This window comes from Monodon monoceros, unplaced genomic scaffold (genome assembly GCF_005190385.1).
Source record: "Monodon monoceros isolate NGI ecotype Baffin Bay Population unplaced genomic scaffold, NGI_Narwhal_1 Super_Scaffold_8, whole genome shotgun sequence".
Classification (NCBI taxonomy): domain Eukaryota; kingdom Metazoa; phylum Chordata; class Mammalia; order Artiodactyla; family Monodontidae; genus Monodon; species Monodon monoceros.
Genome location: NW_021703785.1, coordinates 50,178,014 through 50,203,365, shown reverse-complemented (window position 1 = coordinate 50,203,365; position 25,352 = coordinate 50,178,014). Strand labels below are relative to the sequence as shown.

The 25,352-nt window shown below is 36.9% G+C and overlaps 1 protein-coding gene across 1 annotated transcript in view; it reads right to left on the bottom strand.

Annotated features, from left to right (window-relative positions):
- Window positions 1–4,986: 4,986 nt before the first annotated feature.
- The window catches only part of WBP4 (WW domain binding protein 4), a 30,930-nt gene continuing 10,564 nt past the window's right edge, over window positions 4,987–25,352 (bottom strand). The window contains exons 8-10 of the mRNA XM_029210340.1: window positions 24,172–24,377; window positions 20,409–20,572; window positions 4,987–5,343 (exon numbers count right to left, since the gene is read on the bottom strand). Coding sequence (XP_029066173.1) covers window positions 5,133–5,343; window positions 20,409–20,572; window positions 24,172–24,377 — 581 coding nt within the window. The 3' untranslated portion in view covers window positions 4,987–5,132. The remainder of the gene's footprint in view (window positions 5,344–20,408; window positions 20,573–24,171; window positions 24,378–25,352) is intronic.

The window sequence follows — 25,352 nt, the reverse complement described above, 5'->3', positions numbered from 1 at the left end:
CACACACACACACACACACACACACACACACACACACACACACACACGTCTTCTTTATCCGTTCCTCTGTTGATGGACATTTAGGTTGTTTCCCTGTCTTGGCTATTGTGAATAGTGCTGCTATAAACAAAGGGGTACATGCATCTTATTTTTTCTGGATATATGCCCAGGAGTGGGATTGCTGGATCGTATGGAAATTCTATTTTTAGTTTTTTGAGGAACCTCCATACTGTTCTCCACAGTGGCTGCACCAATTTACATTCCTGCCAACAGTGGGTTCCCTTTTCTCCACACCCTCTTCAGCATTTATTTTTAATGATGGCCATTCTGACTTGGTGTGAGGTGAGATACCTCATTGTAGTTTTGATTTGCATTTCTCTAATAATAAGTGATGTTGAGCATCTTTTCATGTGTCTGTTGGCCATCTGTATGTCTTCTTTGGAGAAATGTCTATTTAGGTCTTCTGCCCATTTTTTGATTGGGATGTTTGGGGTTTTTTTGTTGTTATTAAGTTGTATGAGCTGTTTGTATATTTTGGAAATTAAACCCTTGTCGGTTGCATCATTTGCAAATATTTTCTCCCAGTCCATAGGTTGCCTTTTCATCTTATTTATGGTTTCCTTTGCTGTGCAAAAGCTTATGTTTGATGAGGTCCCATTTGGGTTTTTTTTGCTTTTATTTCTCTTGCCTTGGGAGACTGACCTAAGAAAACCCTGGTACGAAAACATCAGAAAATATTTTGCCTATGTTCTCTTCTAGGAGGTTTATGGTGTCATGCTTTATATTTAAGTCTTTAAGCCATTTTGAGTTTATTTTTGTGGATGGTGTGAGGGTGTGTTCTAACTTCATTGATTACATGCAGTTGTCCGGCTTTCTCAACACCAGTTGCTGAAGAGACTGTCTTTTCCCTGTTGTATATTCTTGCCTCCTTTGTCAAAGATTAATTGACTGAAGGTGTGTGGGTTTATTTCTGGCCTCTCTGTTCTGTTCCATCGGTCCACGTCTGTTTTTGTGCCGATACTACACTGTTTTGATTATTGTAGCTTTGTAGTAATTGTGCAATTACCGTGGTATTGTCTGAAGTCTGGAAGGGTTATGCCTCCTGCTTTGTTTTTTTCCCTCAGGATTGCTTTGGCAATTCTGGGTCTGGTATGTTCCATATACATTTTAGGATTATTTGTTCTATCTAGTTCTGTAAAAAATGTCATGGGTAATTTGATAGGGATAACATTAAATCTGTAGATTGCTTTGGGTAGTATGTCCATTTTAACAATATTAATTCTTCCCATTCAAGAGCATGGGATATTTTTCCATTTCTTAAATCACCTTCAATTTCTTTTATTAATGTTTTATAGTTCTCAGCTTGTAAGTCTTTCACCTCCTTGGTCAGGTTTATTCCTAAGTATTTTCCTTTTTTTGGATGTGATTTTAAAAGGGATTGTTGTTTTACTTTCCCTTTCTGAATTTCATTTTTAGTATAAAGAAATGCAACCGATTTAACAGTTTTATATTGATAGACCCTAAGGTTTTTTCAAACTGCTTATTTAGAAATAAGATTAGCCTTATGCCTCTCATTTCTAACATGTGTGAGAGTACCTATAATAAATTTCTGGAAGCGGAATTACCCAGTTAATAGATACGTGCTTTTAAATTTTGGTATTTTGTTTTGTTTTGTTATTTTGCGGTACGTGGGCCTCTCACTGTTGTGGCCTCTCCCGTTGCGAAGCACAGGCTCCGGACGCGCAGGCCCAGCGGCCGTGGCTCACGGGCCCAGCCGCTCCGCGGCATGTGGGATCTTCCCGGACCGGGGCACGAACCCACGTCCCCTGCATCGGCAGGCGGACCCTCAACCACTGCGCCACCAGGGAAGCCCAAATTTTGGTATTTTGAAAGCTTTATTAGAAGTTGTATCCATGTGTACTGTTCTACAAATGTGCATGTTGGATATGGAATGGTAAAAGTAGGTGCGGCCACAAGAGACGAGAATGAGGCTTGGGAGGAGGAAGTTTATTATACTCACAGATCTCAGAGAGGAGGTGATCATGTGCCACTCAGGGCTACAGGGGAAACACCAGATTTGGCAGAAGATGGGAGCAAGGGGAAAGTCTAGGCCAATGTCTTCAACAGAGTTTGTTTGGAAGAGGCGATGTAGGGCAGAGTAAAGTTTAGGATTGGCTCATTTGAACAATTCAAGTGGTCTCTGGGCTATAGAAGTGGCCTCTAGTTGCCTGGTATCTGCCCCTGGGATGATTTTAGAGCAGAGGGAATATTTTATTGGTGTGTGAGAATTAGATAAGGAGGTGGTTGGGGCCACAGACTTGGAATTGGCTGGTTTGTATGTGAAAGATGTGCTCCTGGGCAAGCCCTTTGTTCTAAGAAGGGCTAACCTTGGCAGAAGCAGTCTCTCAGCCTGCAAACTTTTTGAGATGTAAAAACATAATAAAATACAGAAAAATTTAAAAGATTAATGCATATACTTTAATAGTGTACAAGATCACCTATTTTCTCACAACTTCACCAACATTAACAAATTGATGTTTGGTAATCTGGTGAAAAATGACATCCAGTTGTAGTTTTGAGTCATCTGTATTTCTTTTTTTTGCTCTTTTTCTTCTCTTTTCTCATTCATTCACTAAAAAATATTAACTGCTTACAATATGCCATGTACTTACGATGTGGGCACCCTCAGAAAGCTTACATTTTAAGAAACAAATAGGGCCCACTAGAGAGAAAACTACACAACTTTAGAGAGACCTAAGAAAACTAACTGAAAGGACAATGTTGATAGATGAGAAGAATCAATGTCAAAAACAATTATGCCAGCTATTACCAACTCAGTAGGTGTGGTATGGGATCACAGAGTTTTGGGGGGAAGGCAGAGGTGGCAACTTGAAATAATGAATAGATATGAACATTTTTAAACCGAAAGGTACTATGAGGGTATCTGCTTCACCAGATGTTAAAACATACTATGAAAACACGATAATGAAACCAGTGTGGTGCTGGTACAATAACAGACAACCAGAAACAAACTCTAGTTTATGTATGATGTGTGAGCAAGTACCATACTATTTTAATTATTACAGTTTTTCAATACTTAAAAATCTGGTTGTTTCCCCCAGTACAGTTTTCAGAAGTTATAAAAATTGCATTAAGAAACAAAAACTGCTTTTGACTGTTTGGATTATGCTTCTTTGAATACGATTTCATCCAGAAACCAGACCTCAGAGATCCAGGTGTCATAAGGGTTATCCACATATACCCACAGTATTAACATGCTTAGCGAAAAAAAAACACAAAACAAAACAAAAACCCACAGTGGTCATGGGGGAGGGGCTCAGAGATTACTGGGACTTTTTTTAAACACTTATTTCTCTATTGTTTAGAATTTTTATATATAATAAAAATACATTGACTTTATAATCTCCTAACCATACAAAAATATAGGCAAAACAATATAATAGAAAGGTGTAATGGTAGACATGATATCAAATATTTAACTTCTGCAAAAATCCAGTAATTGAAGCTGGTATATTCTCTACTTATTCTTTCAAAGCAAATAGAAAAGTATTATTTTTCATGATCTGATTTACTAAAATTTTTGTGTTTGTCAAGTCTTTTCTGAGCAATCCTTAAAACCAGTTTCAGTTTAAGGTGAATTGCCTTTAAACGTCTGAGAATACTGTCTTGTTATAAAGGTAAAGGAGATAATTTAAAGAATGCATCAAAGAGAAACACTTTACATAATGAGGTGTGGTTTTAAAAATGTCCTCAGATTGTTTATTTTGTATGAGCTAAATATGTGGGTAAAATATAGCAGTACTCCATTTATATCTTATTATCTTTTCCAGTTGAGGAGAGTCAAGCACCAAAGTGCACTGCTTATTAGCTAGATGACAAATGGGCCTGGAGAATGTAAAATACTTCTCTATAACACTATACATTCGTGAAATAGCCAAGTAAGTATACTGAACAAATATAAAGACAAGTCTCCAAATACTATCTGTCTCACCAATGCTAAGTTGACACTGATCAGTATTAGAAGAAAAAAAAAACAATATTTAATTTACTCTTTCATAAAGTTTTTAATAAGCTATAATTTTCTTACATGTACACTAGTAACCTTAAAAAGACAAATACTACCAAATGTTAACTACTGTACAATTTATAAAAAATATAATTTTAAGAATTTGGAATAATAAAGGGAAGGTACCTACTTCAAATGGATTAAATAAGAAAATGCCACTTTTTAAGAAATTTCACCAGGAAATGGGAAATTTCCAGTTTGTCTAAAGGAACACTAAAACCTTTTACTGAAGTCAGAGACCTTGCTATTTTTGTTCAAGAATTCATCTACACAGTTTCAAATAAACCCTAAAAAATATTATCCAGTACATATAAGGCCGCTACACAGAGTACATGATGGGAAAAAAGGACTCCGTCAGAATGAGAAGTTGTGAAGAACAGAGATATGTCTTGCTCACCTTTACATCTCCAGTTCCTAGCACAGTGCCTGGCTCAAGGTGAAAATGCTTAAGCAATGGTTGTTGCTTTGCACTGAACGAGGCAGATACACCCTTCTACCTTTGGTTCGATTTTCATTCCATATTAAAGCACGACCTAAGCTTCAGTCCTGGTTCTTGGCCCTTGACGTTAAACTGAATAAAGTAAGCCAGTATGCATACACTTTCTACATCAGTTCTTCTGACAGGATCCTCAGGACTGACTCATCACGGGCTGTGAATCTTCTCTTATGTGGTCTAATTCTTATTTCTTGGATAATATCCGCATGCAAAAGTAATGCATTTTCAGTGCAGTACAAGTATGTTCATATGAGTAAGAATGGAATAAAGGCCTTTCTTTTCCATGTTTTAAATAACAGATACATAGCATCTTATGACATAATTAGCAATTTTTAGACACTGAACATAATACACTGTATTACAATGCGATGTGGTAGGCTTCCATTTTAGGAACAAAAATCAATTTCACATGAAAAAAGATTTATTTTACATTTAGAATAAGTCTAAATTTTTAGCATTTAAGTACTGTAAAATAAACAGAGAGGAGCTTTTAAGATGTATTGTCTCCATCCTGTCCAAAAAGCCCGTACAAAAAGCTTTTTTTTACAGTTATTGATCATCACCTCGTTGCCTTAAATTTCTAGATTTTCCATTTTCAATTCTTCTCTTTTTGAAGACTGGGGCCACTCCATCTGCCACGACTCCAAGAGAAGTGACTGTTTTTTCTTTAAAAACCACTTTGGGTTCCCCACCAACATCAGCCTCTGAAGTTGATACATATTCATTTTCAGTGCTTGGAAGTTCCAAATCTACCTTCTCACTGGAACAGAAAGTAAAAATAGAGCCATTATTTGACAGAGTAAGATAAACTTTCACCTAATGTGTGAGCCCACCAAAGCCTCAAGGTCATCTTTCTAATGATAATAATAGAAGTTAGAAGCTGGTCGCTTTGGAGTAGGAAACTATTTTAAAACACTGATTTTATAGTATTATTTAAGATACTGAGCACCTGTTTATGTGGACACATGAGGAAAAGTCCCATCTATTCTTTTGCTCCTGTTGGGTGTATCACTGACGGAAATGCTTGTACTTATGGTTAGCAGTATAAGTTACACAGGTGGATAAATGAGAAGTATCTTTGGAAACGGATTTTGCTGTGGACTGACAAGGACTCTGGAGGCTTACACAGCACAAGACGAAAACCATGGAATCCCAATGTTCTGGTGTAGCAGACTCCGTGAGACTGTTTGCCTAGCATCTCTTTTCTAGGACTAGCCCTTCAACTATCCACTTGGTTAGTATGAATAATCAGACGACTAGTACAGAGCTCAGTACCTAATTAACATGAACCTATCATAGCACGCTACCGTCTACATAGTCAACTGGTTTGTGAAAGAGTAAGTAAGTCACACCATACCCATCAGTCCCGCCCATGAGCTTTTTGAACATGGACCAGAAAGACCATTATGCTTAATGCTCTAGTGGCTAAGAATGTAAAACCTGTTGGGAACCATATATCCTCCTGTTTAGAGAAAGGAGTTCTGCAGAGATAGAGAGTAAGGCTGGCATACAAAGAAAAGTAGGATGGGAGATGGAGAATCCTGCCAGTGTTTCAGGCCTGGTTCCAATAATTCGTGAGGCCCAATTCCTACCCCTCCTACAACTTGTAGGCAGAACCTTTCTGGGAATCTTTGAACTAATAACCTCTTTTTTTCAATTTAAGGTAACTCAAGTTTCTATCACTTGAAACCAAAAGATTACCTGGTCAGCATGAAAGGAAGAGTGATGACAACAGGGAAAAGGGAATAAAAAGTAAAGGTATGATTTAAATGTTAGAAGTCCCAGATATTGTATTTCCCAGTTGAGAAACCCCATCTAAGAAGAGTGAAGATTATACAGATCTACACTCCCCAATCTCAGAAGAACCCAGGTAATGTAGTCATTCAGCTTGATTCTTGGAAATAAAGGGAGAAAAACCTTTCCTGGAGGCCAGGAGAAGTTTGAAAGGTTATGGTAGATCTACAGTAGTAGTTAACTCTAATAACAGCAGCTATAGTGAATGTCTACTATAAACCAGACAATGCACTAGGCACTTGGAATAGAAATATTCTCTTTTTATTTGGGGTCTTCTAGTTAGTGTCTTTTTTAGCACTAGAACACCTTTTAACTTTTTTTCCCTTTTGGGAACCACCTCTTCTCCCTTCTGAGTTTTGAGCTTAATTCAGTTCAGGTCCAGTCAGAATTCACAGTGGTTAGCTCAGGAATAGGAACTGGGTATGTGATGAAAGCTAAGCAGGATCACTTTTGGAACTCGCAAAGCAGCACCTCTTTTTTGCTGGGATCTCTAACTGTAAGTATGATATAAGCCTAAAGCTTTGCTATCAAGTGGGGAGAGCCTGCGAGAAAGGCAGTCAAGTCAGAGGAAAGCAGAGACAAAAGTCAGAGACATTCACAGTGATTTCTTATCAACTACGGCTCTTGACAACTGCAGTTTAGAGATAACATGATTTTTAGGTGTTTGCTTAGAATTTAAATTTAATATATGCTATTCAGTTCAATTATCTTAAAAGTACATGATAACAAATTTGCTTCCCTCTCACACAGACCATGTAGAAAGGTCTGTGGTGGTAGAATTGAGAGATCTTTTTATGTTCCAACCTATATATACATGGGTTAAAAAACAGGTTTAAAAGAGGTCTCTAAGCATTGTAATAATTTTTAAAAATGTAACAATAGTTAGGAAATTTGCTAGGATTGCAAAAAACAAAATAAGGAATATAAGTACAAAGGATATAAGAACAAGGAAAATTTCAAATCAGTAGTGGATAGTTCAAAACTAGAAAAACCAAAACCAAAAACTATTCTATATAATATAAAACTTGAGGAAGAAGCTATCTTAGTAGATCATGATGTTATATAACATTTCCTCAAAATCTGATGAGGGGATGCAAGAAATAGGAATTCTCACTGGAACAGGTCCTAAATTTGATTTGTTTTGAATAGAGACGCCTTCCAAACTTTATTGTATTAAAAATATATGTTAAATGCCATTTTTGTTTGCTTTTCCTACTTCCCTATCTTCCCTTAGATTGCCAACAATGGTGCTTTTCAAGAAGGCTAGCAGCCCCTGAAGTTGATGGGGTATTCATTCTTGGCTTTGTATTTTTATGTTTTTACAGGAGTGGAAACTGAGGCTTAGAGAGAAGTTAAATAACTTGGTCAACTAAACTGTTACGGTAGTAATATTACTTGGATTAAAACCCAGGCCTGTGTTGATCTAAAACCTATATTCTTCCCCCTAGACCACTCTGCTTCTGGGTGATACTAAGAAATTCCATTAGCCAAGCAGAGAAAGATTTTGAGTAATGAAGAACAGTAGGGTTTGGTTGCTGGACAAATGAATCTCTGTCCAAGAAAATCTATGAGAGACTCATTTAATTTCACAATCTTGGTGTTTTGTGTTGTATTTTGATAAAGTGATCAAGTCATAGTATTACTTCTTAAGTGGGATTACGGGAGAGATAAAATAGAAAAAGAGTCCATTTTTGAAATCATGGTCCTAGGGAATTCCTAAGTGGAAGCTAACAGAAGTGGCAGTGAAGTAGGATATACACCTGTGTGACATAATCAGAGGAAAAGAAGTTTGTATTTGAAAGAAAAGAGTCTGCAAATAAAATATCTTACAGAGAATACACCTTCTCAAATAACTTTAGAACAGTTACAAAAAATAATTACATAAACACTTCCTCAAAACCACGGTCATTTCCAAATTCAAAATGTAAAAATTGTAAAGGTTATAATACTGAACACAATGTAATAAAGGTGGAAAAAACCCAAAAAAACTTCCACCTATGTAGAGATTGAAAAATAAGTCCTTTTGGAAAACCACCAAGTCAAAAAAGAGTAAGCAAAAACACAATATTAAATTGTTCCAAAAACAATGAAATCAAGGAATCATCACCCAAAGTTTATGTGATATATGGACAGAATTATATTCAGAGACAATACAGCTTTGACTATTTTCATTAAGAAATAAGAACAGAGCCCTTCCTTACCTCCTGTCAATAGTCTTAAGTGTTCATCTGAAGAAAGAACAAACACAAAGAAACTTAAGAAAAGTCAGGGGAAGAAAATTACAAAAGTAGAAATGAAGAAACAGAAAATCCATTAATAAATGGATATATAATAAAATACACAGTTAAAAATAAGAGCTGATTCATTAAGGAAAAACAAATTTAAAAAGCCTTTAGTGGAGACCCCAGTCTTCATTCCCACAAAATGATCAACAATTAGATAGCTACCCATGAAGAAAAACAGCTCTAGGAGAGCTCTGGAGTCCATTTAAGAAATTTAAGCAACACAGTGGAACAAAATACCATGAGAATAATTGCAAAAAAAGATAAGAAAGACAACTTCACTTTGCCTGCATCATCCCATCCCCCGAGCTGACACCGCTCAGAGACAAGAGGAAACCTCCCAGTTGGAAACAGTTCCCCTCAACATGAAAAGAATAGTGGGTGGGTGACCAGCTGATGCAGCCTTTTGGGCCACTGCAGGAAGGTCCTGCTTAGGTTTCACTCCACCCACAATGGCGAAGGTGAGACCTATAGAGACTGCTAGGAACAAGGAAAAAAATCAGGGACTACCAAGAACAGCCATGCAGTGGGAGTGATTGCAGTTCACAGTGATCTGCTCTACAGGCAAACAAAGCAGCTTTTGCCACTGAAGAAAACCAACAGACACCACAGCTGCTTCAGATGCCCTGCAGATTTCACCAGGTATTGTGCTGCACAGCTATTAGCTTTCACTTATGTCAGCTGCCTCAGTCCCTGTGCTCTTGCCACTGCCAGAGCCCGGGAACCACACTGCAGTCAGCACAGGCCTCTGTGCAAGATGGCAGCCTAGACTCCCATGGCTGACCCCACTGCCATTTGCATGCTTGGGGTTAGCCCCACCAACTCTGCACTTGCATGGTGCTGCCCTGACACCCATCACCAGCCTCTACGGCAGTGCTTACCCTCAGGGGGAGATTGTGCAGCCATGGGAAAGCACCCCGACAGCCAGGGTCCCTGAAGCTGTCAGTGAACGTGTAGTTGACTCTGGCCCTTTGCTGCCTGCCTGGCCCCTACTACTGTGTGTCTGCAACTGGCCCTGACCACTACATATACAGGCATCTGTAGCTGGCCCCGCAGCCGAGTGCATGTTCACCACCAGAGCCGGCCACCACCACTGCCTGTCCTGGTCTCCAGCTGCTGGACCTGGAAGTGCTGCTGAGGACCCCAACAGCCCTTGCAGCCACTATGGACCCCTTGCAGTGTTTGCCAAGAACCACGCAGTTGTTGGATTCTAGTGACCTGAGCTAAAGTCATGACAACCCCCCAGACCCACTGCTGCCACATGCCCCCTTGGCGGCCGGTACCACCAGACCTGCTCCAGTGTGCCCCACCTGCAGGTGGAAGTTTTCCCATAGTGACATTAGTCTATAAAGTCTACAAGAGGTTATTCCTTTTTCAAATGTGTAGACACCTACATAAGGCTGCTAGGTTCACCAAGAATCAGGGAAAAATGCCTCTACCAAAGGAATACAGTAAACTTCCAGTAACTAGCCCAAAGAAATTGAGACCAGGAACCATCCAACAAAGAATTCAAAAAAACTGTTCTACAGATGCACTGAGGACTATAAGAGAATACAGGCAAACAATTTAATGATATCAGGAAAACAACAGAAGAACAAAACGAGAAATTCAAGAGAGATAAAAACATAAAAAAGAACCAAACGAATTTTGGAGCTGACTAGTACAATGACTGAACTGTAGCATTCAATAGAAAGCTTCAACAGCAGGCTAGACCAAGCAGAAGGATCAGTGAGCTTGAAGACAGATCATTTGAAATTCTGTAGTCAGAGGAGAAAAAAAAGAGTGAAAAGGATGAAGAAACCCTATGGGACTTTTGGGACACAATCAAGAGAAATAATGTATGCATCCTTGGAGTCTCAGAAGACGAAGAGATGGAAAAAGGGGCAGAAAGATTATTTAAAGAAATAATGGCTGAGGGAATTCCCTGGTGCATCAGTGGTTAGGACTCTGTGCTTTCACTACCGAGGGCGCAGGTTCAATACCTGATCGGGGAACTAAGATCCTGCAAGCCACATGGTGTGGCCAAAAAAGAAAAAAGAAAAAAAAGAAACAATGGCTGAAAACTTGCAAAATGTGGGGAGAGATTTATGGGTCCAAGTTGAAGTTAGTAGGTCACCTCAAAATTTCAATCCAAAAAGATCTTTTCCAAGACACATTTTACTAAACCTGTCTAAAATCAAAGAATTTTAAAAGCAGCAAGAAAAAAGAATTTCTCTCATACAAGGGAATTTCATAAGGCTATCAGCAGATGTTTCAGTGGAGACCAGGATGATATATTCAAAGTGCTGAAAGAAAGAAAGAAAGCTAACCAAAAATACTTTACCAAACTAAACTGTCCTTCAGAAATGAAGGTGAGATAAAGACTTTCCACCCCCAAAATAAAAAAACCCGCTGAGGGTATTCATCATCACTAAAAGTGCCTTATAAGAAATGCTGAAAGGTTGCTAATTACCAACATGAAAACACACAAAACAATGGTAAAGGTAAGCACAGAGTCAGATACAAAACAGTTTAATAATATAATACGGTGTCCTGTTAACTACTTAACTCTAGTATAAAGGTTAGAAGACAAAGGTATTAAAAATAGCTATAGCTAAAACAATTTGTTCATGTATACACAATATATAAAGATGTAAATTGTGACATCAAAATAATACTGTAAATCAACTACGCTTCAATAAAACATTAATGGGGGGGCAAGTGAAAAGGTACTTTTTGTATTCAACCAAAGTTGTTATTAGCATAAAACAGACTGTCATATATACATGATCTTTCATATAAGCAGCATGGTAATTACAAAGCAAAAACCTAAAACAGACTCACAAAAATAAAGAGAAGGAAATAAAAGCACACCATTATGGAAACTCATCAATTCAAAAAGGAGAGAGAAAAAAAGGAAAAAGGGAACTACAAAACTGCCCCAAACCAATAAGATGGCATTAGTAAGTCCTTACGTATATTAATCTAAATGTAAACAGATTTAATTCTCCAATCAAAAGGTACAGAGTGGTGGATGGATAAAAACACAAGAACCAACTATATGCTGCCTACTAGAGACTCAGTTCAGATTTAAAGACACACGTAAGCTCAAAGTTAAGGAATGGAAAAGGATATTCCATGCAAACAGAAACCAAAAGAGGGCAGGGGTAACTATATTTATATCAGACAAAATAAACTTTAAGCCTAAAATGGTAACAAGAGACAAAGAAAGTCATTATATAATGATAAGGGGGTCAGTTCATCAAGAAGATGTAACAACCTTAAATATATATGTGCCCAACACTGGAATATATTAAGCAAAAACTAACAGGTATGAAGGGAGAAATAGACAACAACACAGTAACAGCAGAAGCCTTAAATAAACCACTTTCAACAATGGATAGATCATCCAGAGAGAAAAATCAACAAGGAAACATTGGACTTGAACAATACTTTAAACCAAATGGACCTTACAGACATATAGAGAACATTCCGTCCAACAGCAGCAGAATACTTTTCAAGCACACACAGAACATTCTCCAGGTCAGATCACATAATAGGTCACAAAATAAATCTTGGCAAATTTAAGAAGACTGAAATCATACCAGGTATTTTTTCTGACCCAAATGGTAAAAAACCAGAAATCAGTAACAGGAGGAAAGATGGAAAATTCACAAATATATGGAAGTTAACACACTCCTGAACAGTTAATGGGACAAAAAAGAAATCAAAGGAACTCAAAAAATATCTTCAAACAAATGAAAATGGAAACACAATATACCAAATCCTATAGGATGCTGCAAAAGCAATTCGAAGAGGAAAGTTTATACTGATAAATGCCTACATTAAGAAAGAGATAGATCTAAAAAAAACAACCTAACTTTACACCTCAAGGAAGTAGAAAAAGAACAAACTAAGCCCAAAGTAGCAGAAGGAGGGAAATAACAAAGATCAGAGCAGAAATAAATGAAATAGAGACCAGAAGAATAGGAAAGATAAGAAACCTAAAAGCTGGTTTATTGAAAAGAAAAACAAATTTGACAAACTTTTACCTAGACTAAGAAAAAAAGAGAAGATTCAAAATCAGAAAAGAAAGAGGAGACATTAAACTGATACCACAGAAATAAAAAGGATTGAAAGAGACTACTGTGAAGAATTATACACCAACAAATTGGATAACCTAGAAGAAATGGATACATTCCTAGAAACATACAACCTACCAAATGAATTGTGATAAACAGAAAATCTGAACAGATCAGTGACAAGGAAGGATACTGAACCAATAATTAAAAACCTCCCAACACAAAAAAGGCCAGGACCAGATGGTTTCATTGGAGAATTCTATAAAACATTTAAAGAATAATTAACGTCAATCCTCCTCAAACTCTTCCAAAAAACAGAAGAGAATATTCCCAAACTCATTACAGGAGGCTGGCATTACCCTGATACCCAAGCCAGATAAGGACACTACAAGGAAAGAAAACTATAGACCAATATCCTCGATAAATATAGATGCAAAAATTCTCAACAAAATATTAGCAAACTGAATTGAACAGCACATTAAAAGGATAATACACCATGATCAAGTGAGATTTATCCCTGAGATGTAAGGACAGATGGTTCAACATTTGCAAATCAATTGATATTGATTGAAACTGAAAGATAAAAATCTTATGATCATCTCAACAGATGCAGAAAACACATTTGACAAAATACAACATCATTTCATGATAAAAATAACCAATTGGGAATAGAAGGAACATAACATCACAAAGCCAATATCATACTCAATGGTGAAAGACTGAAAGCTTTCTCTCTGTGATCGCAAACAGGACAAGGGTGCCCATTCTTGCCACTCCTATTCAACATAGTATTGGAAGTCCTAGCCAGATCAATCAGGCAAGAAAAAAAAAGGCATCCAAATTGGAAAGGAAGTAAAATTATCTCTCTTTGTAGATAAGATGATCTTATATATAGAAAACCCTAAAGACTCCCCATGCGCCCCTCCCCCTCCAGCAAACTGTTGGAACTACTCAATAAATTCAGTAAATTTGCAGGATACAAAATCAAAATACAGGAAATTCCCTGGAAGTCCAGTGGTTAAGACTCTGCACTTCCACTGCAGGTGGTGCGGGTTCGATCCCAGATCAGGGAATTAAGATCCTGCAAGCTGCACAGAGTGGCCAAAAACAAAACCAAAATCAAAATACAGAAATCAGTTGCATTTGCATACACTAGCAACAAAACATTTGAAAAAGAAAAAAGAAAACAATCCCATTCACAATACATCATAAATGATAAAACAGTGATAAATTTAACTGAGGTGGTGAAAGGTCTGTATACTGATAACTACAAGACACTGAAGGAAATTGAAGACACAGACAAATAAAGATATCCTGTGTTTATGGATCAGATCAATTAATATTGTTGTAATGTCCATACTACTCAAAGCCATTTGTAGATTCAATGCAATCCTGATCAAAATTCCAATGGTATTTTTCACAGAAATAGAAAAACAATCCTATAATTTTTATAGGAGCCACAAAAGACCCCAAACAGTCAAAGCAATCCTGAGAAAGAAGACCAAAGCTGGAGGCATCACACTTCCTGATTTCAAACTATACTACAAATCTTTAGTAATCAAAACAGTATGATACTCTCATAAAAACAGAAACATAGACCAATGGAAAAGAATTGAGAGCCCAGAAATAAACACTCACATGTAGGGTCAACTAACATTTGACAAAGGAGCCAAGACTATTCAATAGGGAATATATATTCTCTTCAATGACTGGTGTTGGAAAAATTGGGTAACCACATGCAGAAGAATGACATTGGACCCCTATCTTACATCACTCACAGAAATTAACCCAAAGTTTATTAAAGACTTAAACATAAGAAATGAAACTGTAAAACTGCCAGAAGAAAACATTTAAAAAAAGATCTACCTGACACTCGTCTTGGCAATGATTTTTTGGATATGACACCAAAAGCATGGTCAACAAAAACAAAAATCAACAAGTGGGACTACATCAAACTAAAAGCTCTGGGCAGCAGAAGAAATAATCAACAAAATGAAAAGGAAACGTACAGAATGGAAGAAAAGATTTGCAAATCATATATTTGCTAAAGGGTTAACATTCAAAATATATGAAAAACTCATAACCCAATTACAAAATAACCCCAAAGAATCCAATTAAAAAATGGGCAGAGAAAATGAATAGACATTTTCTGAAGAAGACATACAAATGGCCAAAAGGTACATGAAAAGATGCTTGACATCACTAACTGACAGAGAAATGTGAATGAAAACTGCAATATCACCTCATACCTGTTAGAATGGCTAGTATTAAAAAGACAAGAGATAACAAGTGTTGGTAAGGATGTGGAGAAAAAGAGATACCTTCAGCACTGTTGGTAGAAATGTAAATTGGTACAGACACTATGGAAAACAGTATGGAGGTTCCTGATATTAAAAACAGGACTACCATATGATCCAAGATTCCCACCTCTGCATATACATCCAAAGGATATACAAACAGGATCTTGTAGAGATACCTGCACCCCCATGTTCACTACAGCATTATTCACAGTAGCCAAGATATGGATAAAGAAGATGTGGTATATACATACAGTGGAATATTATTTAGCTATGAGAAAGAAGGAAATCTACCATCTGTGACAACATGGAGGGACCTTGACAGCACTGTGCTAAGTGAAATAAGACAGAAAGACAAATACTATATGATATCATTTATATGTGAAATCGAAGAAATCCGAACTTACAGAAACAAGAGTACAGAGGTGGTTACCAGGTCTGAGGAATGGGGGAAATGGGGAGATTGAGCAAAAGGTACAAATTTCCAGTTATAAGACTATTTGGGGGAATCTAATTTATAGGATGGTGATTATAGTAATCATACTGTGTTACATACCTCAAAACTGCTGAGAGACTAGATCTTAAATGTCCTCACCACAAAAAAACCAACCAACCAACCAAACAGAAACATGGTAATTAAGTGTGACATGGAGGTGTTAGCTAACACTATTGTGGTAGTCATTTTGCAACATGTCAATCAAATCAACACACTGCACACTTTACTTATTTATTTATTTTGGCTGCACCATGCGGCTTGTGGGATTTTAGTTCCCCGACCAGGGATTGAACCCAGGCCCTCGGCAATGAGGCTGTGGAGTCCTAACCACTGGACCACCAGGGAATTCCTATGCACACTTTAAACTTACACATGTTATATGTAAATCATAGTACCTTAACACAGCTGGAAAAAAATCTTTAACAAATATCATCCCAAAAGAATAAAAAAGTTTACAATGTGAAAGGATTTAAAAATTGAAAAATTTAAACATACAGGAAGTTTAATGTATTACCATATGTTTTAAATTTTAAGCCCTTGATGAAACACAAGATTTTAGGGGAAAATGTGAATTACAGAAGCTGACTAGCTGAAGCTATTTCCTACCCCTGCCCCCCAACGCCAGCTGCAGCACGTAACAGTGACTGAGTGCTTAGGTGTCCTCGGCACTGAGTACGAACACAGTGATAAATGTGTTAACTTGTTTTTTTCTAATTTATTCCTCACAATAAATTAGAAATTAGGCAGGAACTATTATTATCCCATTTTACAGATGAAGAAATTGAGGCTCATGTAGATTAGGCAACTTGCCTAATGTCACATAGATAGTATCCAAGAGACTAAAAAAGCTATCAAAACTTACCTCCCCCTAGAACTCCAGGACCAGAAGATTTTACTAGTGATTATTTAAAAAAACTTTCTAATCCCAGGGAAACTCTTAACCATTTTAGAACATTAAAGAAATGGAAAGCTACCTAATCCATTTTATTTAGCATAAGTCAGATACAAAAATCTCATAAAATTATCATACATTTAACAAACAAAAACAAAACTAAACCATAGACCACCATTTCCCAATCAGTTTTCCACATCAGAGCTATGGCTACTGAAATTCACCAAAATCTATTTCTGATAATAATCCTTGAACAATCCAGAAATAAAGCACACTTCCTTAACATAATAAAGATTATCTATCTTAAGCCAATAGTCAATATAATCCTCAACATAAATTTTAGAGACATTTCTATTGATATCAGCAACAAAACAGATGTGTAGAAATGCCCACTCCCCTTATTATTATATAACATTGGGCTTAAAAATGTAACTAAAATAAATACGACGTGAAATAAATAGGAAGTAGTATCAACAGAAAAAAATAAAAAATATTTGCAGACAAGTTCCTACATGGAAAACCCAAGACTCAAAAGAGTAAGTCTTAAAAATAATAATCAGCAACATAATTGGACACATAGGCTTTTTCACACCATAATTACTGGTTTACAAAATAATGGAAAAAATGGACTAAATCTGCAATTAAAAATAGCAAAATATATGAAAATTTATTCAGGTACTTAATAAACATGTACTAAGCACCTATTATGTGCCAGTCACTGTTTTTAGTCCTGGGGTTACAGAAATGAATCAAGTAGACTAGGTGGCTACTTAGCTTACATTCAAGAAATGCAAGCATGAGACTTACAGTACAAAATGACTTGAGTAAAAAGAGGCATGTACAACATTTTTTGATGAAACTATGAAATATTGAAAACACATCAATTTTTGCCAAATTCAACAAGTATAATTTATTTGTAATATTTATATAAATATTGTTGAACACTTGCAAATGATTTAATTAACATGGAAAAAATGGGAAGAGACTACTTAAGAAAATTTGGAAAAAAAAATACAGGGATACACCACCAGATATCAGAACATACCATATAAAAGGATATAGTTAAATCATAATAATTAAGGCTTTATGGTACTGTCACAAAGATAGATGGACCAATGGAACAGAATAGGTAGCCAGAAACAAACGGATAAATTTAAGAATTAAACACAAGATTAAAAAAAAATGCCACTTAAAAATGGGGAAGAATGGTACTGGCAAAATCGGTTTGCCAGGTAAGATAAAAAATTATTTTACAATCTCATCTTGGGACTTCCCTGGTGGTCCAGTGGTTGAGAATCAGTCTTACAATGCACGAGACACCGGTTCGACCCCTAATCAGGGAACTAAGATCCCACATGTTGAGGTGCAACTAAGCCCACTTGCCACAACTGCTGAGCCTGTGTGCCACGACTACCGAGCCCACATGCTCTGGAGCCCACGTGCCACAACTAGGGAAAAGCCCGCACGCCACAACTAGAGAAAAGCCCGCGCACTGCAATGAAGAGCCTGCGAGCCACAACTGAGACCCGATGCAGCCAAAGAATAAATATTTTTTAAAAATCTCATCTCATACAATGTATCAAAATTATTAAAGATGGATTAAATAACTACATAAAAGATGGATTAAATAATTACATAAAAATGTGGGCTTCCCTGGTGACACAGTGCTTAAGAATCTGCCTGCCAATGCAAGGGACACGGGTTCGATCCCTGGTCAGGGAAGATCCCACATGCCGTGGAGCGGCGAGGCCCATGAGCCATGGCCACTGAGCCTGTGCATCCGGAGCCTGTGCTCCGCAACAGGAGAGGCCACAACAGTGAGAGGCCTGCATACCGCAAAAAAATTTTAAAAAAATAATAAATAAGTTAATTTAAAAAATCTCATCTCATACAATGTATCAAAATTATTAAAGATGGATTAAATAACTACATAAAAGATGGATCAAATAATTACATAAAAATGTGGGCTTCCCTGGTGACACAGTGGTTAAGAATCCGCCTGCCAATGCAGGGGACACGGGTTCGATCCCTGGTCAGGGAAGATCCCACATGCTGTGTAGCAACTAAGCCTGTGCGCCACAACTACTGAGCCTGTGCTCTAGAGCCTGCAAGCCACAACTACTGAGCCCGAGCGCCACAACTACTGAAGCCTGTGTGCCTAGAGCCTGTGTTCCGCAGCAAGAGAAGCCACAGCAATGAGAAGCCTGTGTGCAGCAACGAAGACCCGACACAGCCAAAAATAAATAAATTTAAAAAAAATAATAATAATTACATAAAAAAGAAGTAAGATTACACAAACCAGGAGGAGATACAAGTATAAACTTGACTTTTGGATGAAAAAGGGTAGTATCAATAAAACAGATCACAAAGGAAAAGAAATCAGACTAAACATTACAAAGTTCTACACATCTAAAACCATTATAAGCACAATTAAAAGTCAAACTACAAATGTGGAAAATCCACCATAACTACTACTAATAAATGGTTAGCGTCTGTACTACATAAGGATCTTATGCAAGTAAGGAAAGACTAATACTTCAATAGAAAAATATGCAAAGACTATGAACAGACAATTCACAGAAGAGTAAATACAAAACACTGATAAATACAGGTATATGAAAAAAATGTTTCAACCTCACCAGTAAATCTACTTAGGAAGTCAGACACAATCCATTACATATTAAACTGGCTGCTGTTAAGAATAATGGCTTTACAGTAAACTTATCACATGGAAAACAAAATACTCAAATTTTAAGAAATCTCAACTTTGAAGTACAGGAGATATTGGTATAGGAAGGCCATCCTATTGTAAGTCACTTAGGAAATCACTTAGGGGCTGAAGTAATCAATGCAGTCTATTATTTCTGCAACTTCAACATATTACAGTCAATATACTTACGGTCCCTGGCACTACGTAGCATTAAATACACATTTCCTAATATTTCATTAAGTAAAATAAGAGCTGAATATTTAATAAAAACATTTTAATAGTTCAAAGCTATATTATGGTACAATATCACTAATGAATCAATTCTTATTAGAACAGTATATAAAGCTGTCCAAAACTTGTATTACTCCATCTTCTGAAAAAACATGACCTTTTCATTAAAGCACAGTTTTTTGGTTTGTTTTTTTTGGCTGCCCGCACAGTACGCAGGATCTTAGTTCCTCGACCAGGGATCACACCCAGGCCCCCAGCAGTGGAAGCAGAGTCCTAACCACTGAACCGCCAAGGAAGTCCCCTAAAGTACAGTTTTAACAATGAATAATTTCACTTTAAAAGTATGCATGGAACAGTTATATTACATTACCATTTCAAAGCATTAATGTTTGGAGAAAAACTGCTTAATTCATATAAATACTTTTTTCCCACCTGAAGATATTTTTTAAGCATTTAAGAAACACCAATGTGTGAAGCTGGGGGTGACATTTTCCTTTCGTTGTGTAAATGATCCTAAGACAACAGCTGATATGAAAACATATCAGCTATTGATATGTATGTAAATGTAAACCAGGTATCATCTTTACCATGATCTTGTTTAGTTGATAAAACTGCCATTTTTTGAATAAAAACTTAAAAACTTAGCTAAGTGTCACAAGCCATTTTCAATACAGTAACAAAACAAGAGCTTTTTTCTTGCCTTTAGATAGATCCCATGAAGCATGTACTGAATATGCAGGTATTTGTTTCTCTGATAGAATAACGATGGTTGAGTGTGAGAATGCACATGTGTGTATGGTATGTTAGTGTGGGAATGTGTGGTCAATAGAAATGTCGTGTCTTAGTAAGAATTAAAACAATCATTAGTTTACTTTAAAAAAATAAACCTTAGCTTACATTTTAAAATATTTAATTAGAAAAAACAAAACCATTCTAGAAATAAAGGAAATGAGCTACACTTTTAATGAGCACCTTATTCCTGAAATTAGGTACTGCAATTTATGGAAGTAATGGGACGTAAAATACCTGTAATAACAGTGGCATTAAGTTTCAGGTACTTACTGGGATTCAACCTCTTGTTTAATTTCTTGCCATTCTCCATATGGGTTTGATTTTTTATGAGCTTTGGGTTTTTCTTCACTTGGACCTGATGAATTCTTCCCTTGGGTATTTTTTTCTTTCTGTGTTTCTGGTACAGTTCCTTTATCACTATTTTTATTTTTTTCCTGAAATGTCAAAGTTAAGAAATAACAAACTTCAAGCAAAACTGCCAGGACCAAAAATTTCTTTAACGTAGTCTTGGTATTGATTTATAAATAATACATTAACTCAGTAGTTCAAATTTGCATGTAATACAACAAACGTACATAAAAGAACTCCTTTAATGCTTGATTAGGTTTTTCATTAAGTCTAAAATGCTAACACATCATGGCCAAGGCTGTTTTTTAAAATAATATAACACGATCCTATTAATGTTCTACCCCCCTCAGAGACATACACTGGCCTTTTTATCCTCTCTTCTCCACTTTACTGGGTCTCTCCTTACTTACATGTCCAACAGACCTCCCTGTATACTGTGCCCCTTTTGAATTTAATGCCATGTCACTGGACCCTTCTATACCCATTATCTATTTAAAGAACTCCCTCAACAAATTAGTGTTAACTGAAATCCATCTTCATGTTGAGGACACTGCCAAAAACCTCACTGGCCTGTACAACTGGTAATGATGTGAAATTAGAAAAAGACATACCCCTGAGGTAGAAATACCTCCCAAGGAGCCCCTGGAGAGGGCTGGTGCTTTTATCATCTGGGATAACAAAGCCCCGTGGCCCGGTTTAGCATGTGGACCATGCATTAGATTTCAGCCTCTTCGTAAACTTGCACAACCATGGGTGGCAGTCCTGGAACACTGTTTCGTTTGCAATTCTTTGAATGGATGTTAACTCATTCCCTTATGCTGCTGATATCACAGAAGTAGGAGACAGCATCAGCTTTCTCTTAGCCAACCTGACTGCTTCCAGGCCACGACATTTTTAAAGTGAGGTCATGCAATACATGCCTCCTCCTCTGAGGCTCATACCACCTTCTATATAGTTCTCTTCCATTCTTCCTCTCATGATCTAATGACCTCTGGCCACTACTCCATATATGTACTTTTTAATGTTCACACTTAATTGTATGTATGTTTTTTCCTTTATTTATTTACTTTTTGGCCATGTGGCATGTGGGATCTTAGTTCCCTAACCAGGGACTGAACCCACGCCCCTGCATTGGAAGCGCAGAGTCTTAACCACTGGACCGCCAGGGAAGTCCCCATTTCTCCATATCAAGTGATGACTCTGGCAACTCTGTATGTTCTCTGTGTTCAAATTCTTGTCCTCCACACTGTAAAGCAACTATACTCTAATAAAAACGAAACAAAACAAAAAACCAAAACTCTTGTCATCCCAGAGCTTAAAAATTCCCTATCCTCAGTTTTGTGACCCACAAAACCAATGACTTAGGCCTTCACTATATTTCAGCCGCCTAATAAGATATTCTCCTCATATGTAGTACCTGGTGCATAGGTACTATTCAAATATTAGATCCTCACACTTATGTTCCTTTTAATTTGAATGAGGTCATCACTCAAAAATGCCCCACTTACGAAATCTTAAACTCCAAAAGCCCACCCTCTGACCACAATGTTATTCTTTTGGCTTTCTGGCTCGCTTACTTCTACAATACCTCCTCTATCCAACATCATTACCATCTCTACTACCTTAATTTCCTGTGTTCTGAGTTTGTTAGTCTCATCTAGACTTTACATTCTTCGTTATCAGGCCCCAGCCCACAGAGAATCACGTTATAAACATTCTTTTGCTAGCACCCTTAAAATATCTTTGTCCCTATGCCTGTCTATCGCGTAGGACCTAAAAATCTCCAACACAAATCTATCCAACCATTAGTTTGTCAAGTGTTACAAAAAAAAAAATCACACAACCATACAAACTGATGAGATTTCAGAATTTATGACATCCAATTTCAGCAGAGACTTTAACACTGCTTAGTAATGTGTCTCCAGTTATTTCTTCTCCTGGTCCCCTTAGTGATTATTCAAAATACATATTCAGCTCCACAGGGCTGAATTAATAATTTTATATTCATATCATGGAATACTATCCATCCATTATTTTAGTACATGAAGACTTAACGATGTCTTTGTGACAGATTAAATTGGAAAGTGATAATAAAACCTTATTACAGTATGACTCCATACCTTGTTTAAAGCAATGTACAAGTCTGAATAGAAAATTATAGACCAAAACCATCCAGGTATTATACTGATTTCTCTGGGAAACGGCAGGATTATAGTTTGTCCTTTTTTGTTTATCTGTATTTTGTAATATTTTGTTTGCTTGAAGTTAATAATATCTGTCCCACATTGGATGCTGGGTTACCTAAATTTCACTATAAACATTTTAAGATATCTACTACACAAGGGCTTTCCTGCTGCTCTTCTATAAACTGGATACATCCCTCACCCTAAGTTCCACCAAGATTTATGGGGCAGGTTGAGAAGTTGCAGGCAATGACAAGACCCTAGGTAAGGCTGGAAGTGCCCTCTCTCCAGCATCCTGGATATTCCTTCACCTCTCAGGCCAGTACTCAACCATGGATCAATGCTATGTATCTTGTCTGCTTTGGCACCCAGGCTCCTGAGTGTTCCTGGAAAGGTCACAAAAGCAGGAGGACTAGCTATACTATTAACACTATAAAAATGTCTGTTCTACTTTCCCACCATGGTTGGGCACTTAGCACCACCACCTGTCAATCCTCTTACTTACTTCATTTCTTCTCCCACCCTGGCTCAGTGATTATTTTAGTCTGTTAATGTTGTCAAGCTCCCCAAAGCTTCTCACTCTCAGCAAGCAATCCTGATTTCTTTATACATGAGTAAATTGAGGCTAGAAGGCAGGACTCTTCTTTCCTGACAGCAAATCATCCATAGTCATACCTTACAGAAAATGAAAACCTTACCACCTTACAGAAAATGAGTTTATTCCTTGTTCAAGACCAACCTATCCACTTACCCTTGTTGGTATTCCGTTTCTACCTCCTTTGGAGTCCCTCTTAAGGAAACATCACCACCACAAATCTCTCACAATTAGAAGTCAGTATGTAGCCACCATCTTATCATCTAATTTCTACTTTTCATTACATATCCAAACCACATACACTGTGAAGCACTTTTCATCCTCCTGTAATCTGAGTTTTCCCACCTAAAACTCTGGTATAACTGCTAGAAGGATATCAAGGACTTCCTTACTGCAAAATTCAATGGACATTTTTCCTTTTCTAGACCTAGTTAATCCCTGATGTTCTCTACTCCTTTGGCTTCTGGGATACTGAATTCTTCTGCTTCTCAGCATACCTTCCTAATCATTCTTTCCTCATTCTGCCTTGTGGGCTCCTCTTTCTCTCCTGTACTTAAATGTTTAATATTCCCCAAGGTCATTTTCCTAGGTTACTTCACCCATTCTGAGACTTAAATTACTACCAGTATGTTGATGATACTCAAATTAACATTTCTAGCCTAGACATTCATACTTGCGTGTTCAGACAGCTCTCTGAATGTTACAGAGGCATTTCAAACTTAGGAGGTCTAAAAATGAATTTACTATATTGTTATCAAATAGATATCAATAAATGATACAACCATTTATCCGGGTGCCAAAATGCATCTCTTGGTTTTATTTCTATCTTCTACCAGAAAGCTGAAGAAAGTCTGTAGATCTTTTCATAAATTAACGAACTGCTGTAAAGAGTAAATCAAGAACTTACCTTAAACTTTATTTTTAGTTTTTGCATTTCTGTAGAGACCTCTCCTTTTTTTCCTCCCTTTTCTGCTTCTTGTTCCCCATCAGAATCATTATGTGAATCTGATGATTTGGACTCTTCTAGGGTGCCAAGTGACTTTTCATTGACTTTACTAGAAAGCAGATCGCCAGAGTGTGGAATGAAATCATCAGGTTTTTCCCATCTGGATTCTATTCAACATATTTTAATAGTCATGTTATTTAGTTACCAATTCTATTTAGAAGAATATTCCCAATATAATGTTTCCTGAAACTTACAGTATATTAAGTGACAACACTGCATCTGTTTCACACCATCACTTGATCAAGAAGATAATAAATAAGAGATCCCAAAGGTCTTGCTATTATCTTTCAGAAATTAAATTCAAGCAATCTGGATTCACTAGATGTATAAACTACAGCCCCAATGGAAAGAGACCTAAGAACTGGTAATACTTTCTGAGGACTCAAAATTTAACCAACACCAGTTTCAGAAAACATCGTAATGGGCACACATGAGATTTCCTGAAATTTATTTATCACAAAATTTCCCTGGGATCTTCATAAAGTGGAATAATATGGCGAAGATCTGAATGAATATAATTTGTCATTTTATAATAAGGGGAAAAAAAAAAATCTCAGTTGAACTCTACTGCCACCCAGTGGTTTGTTGGGCTTTTAGTAAAATGATAGCAGTTCTAATTATCTGCAGTTACTATTTTTAGTTTAATAAAAGGGACAGGGATTCTAAAATTTATTGTTCAACTGGGAAAGTTTTAAGAGTAAAGGGGGCTCTATTAATAATCACATTGATCCAGACATAAACTGAAATTGTTGAGGGAAAATCAGTATGTATAGTCCCTTATTAATTACAGGGTTCTTTCCAGCACTAATGAAAAAAATTACTTTTTCCTTGTCTTTATTTCACACAAGTAATAAAAGAACTTACAAGAAATAATTGGTTAAGCATCTAATATGTACCAGGCACTGTTTGGGGAACTTTAGAGACACATGACCATCATGAACTCACAGAGTACAGGATCAGCTCTACTTAAGAGCAAATATAGGCTCAGTGACTTACCCACAATCATAGAGCTGGTACGGGAAGCTGTGCGTTGAGCTCACTCAGATCTAACTCTATAGTTATATGTTATTTTATCTTTATAA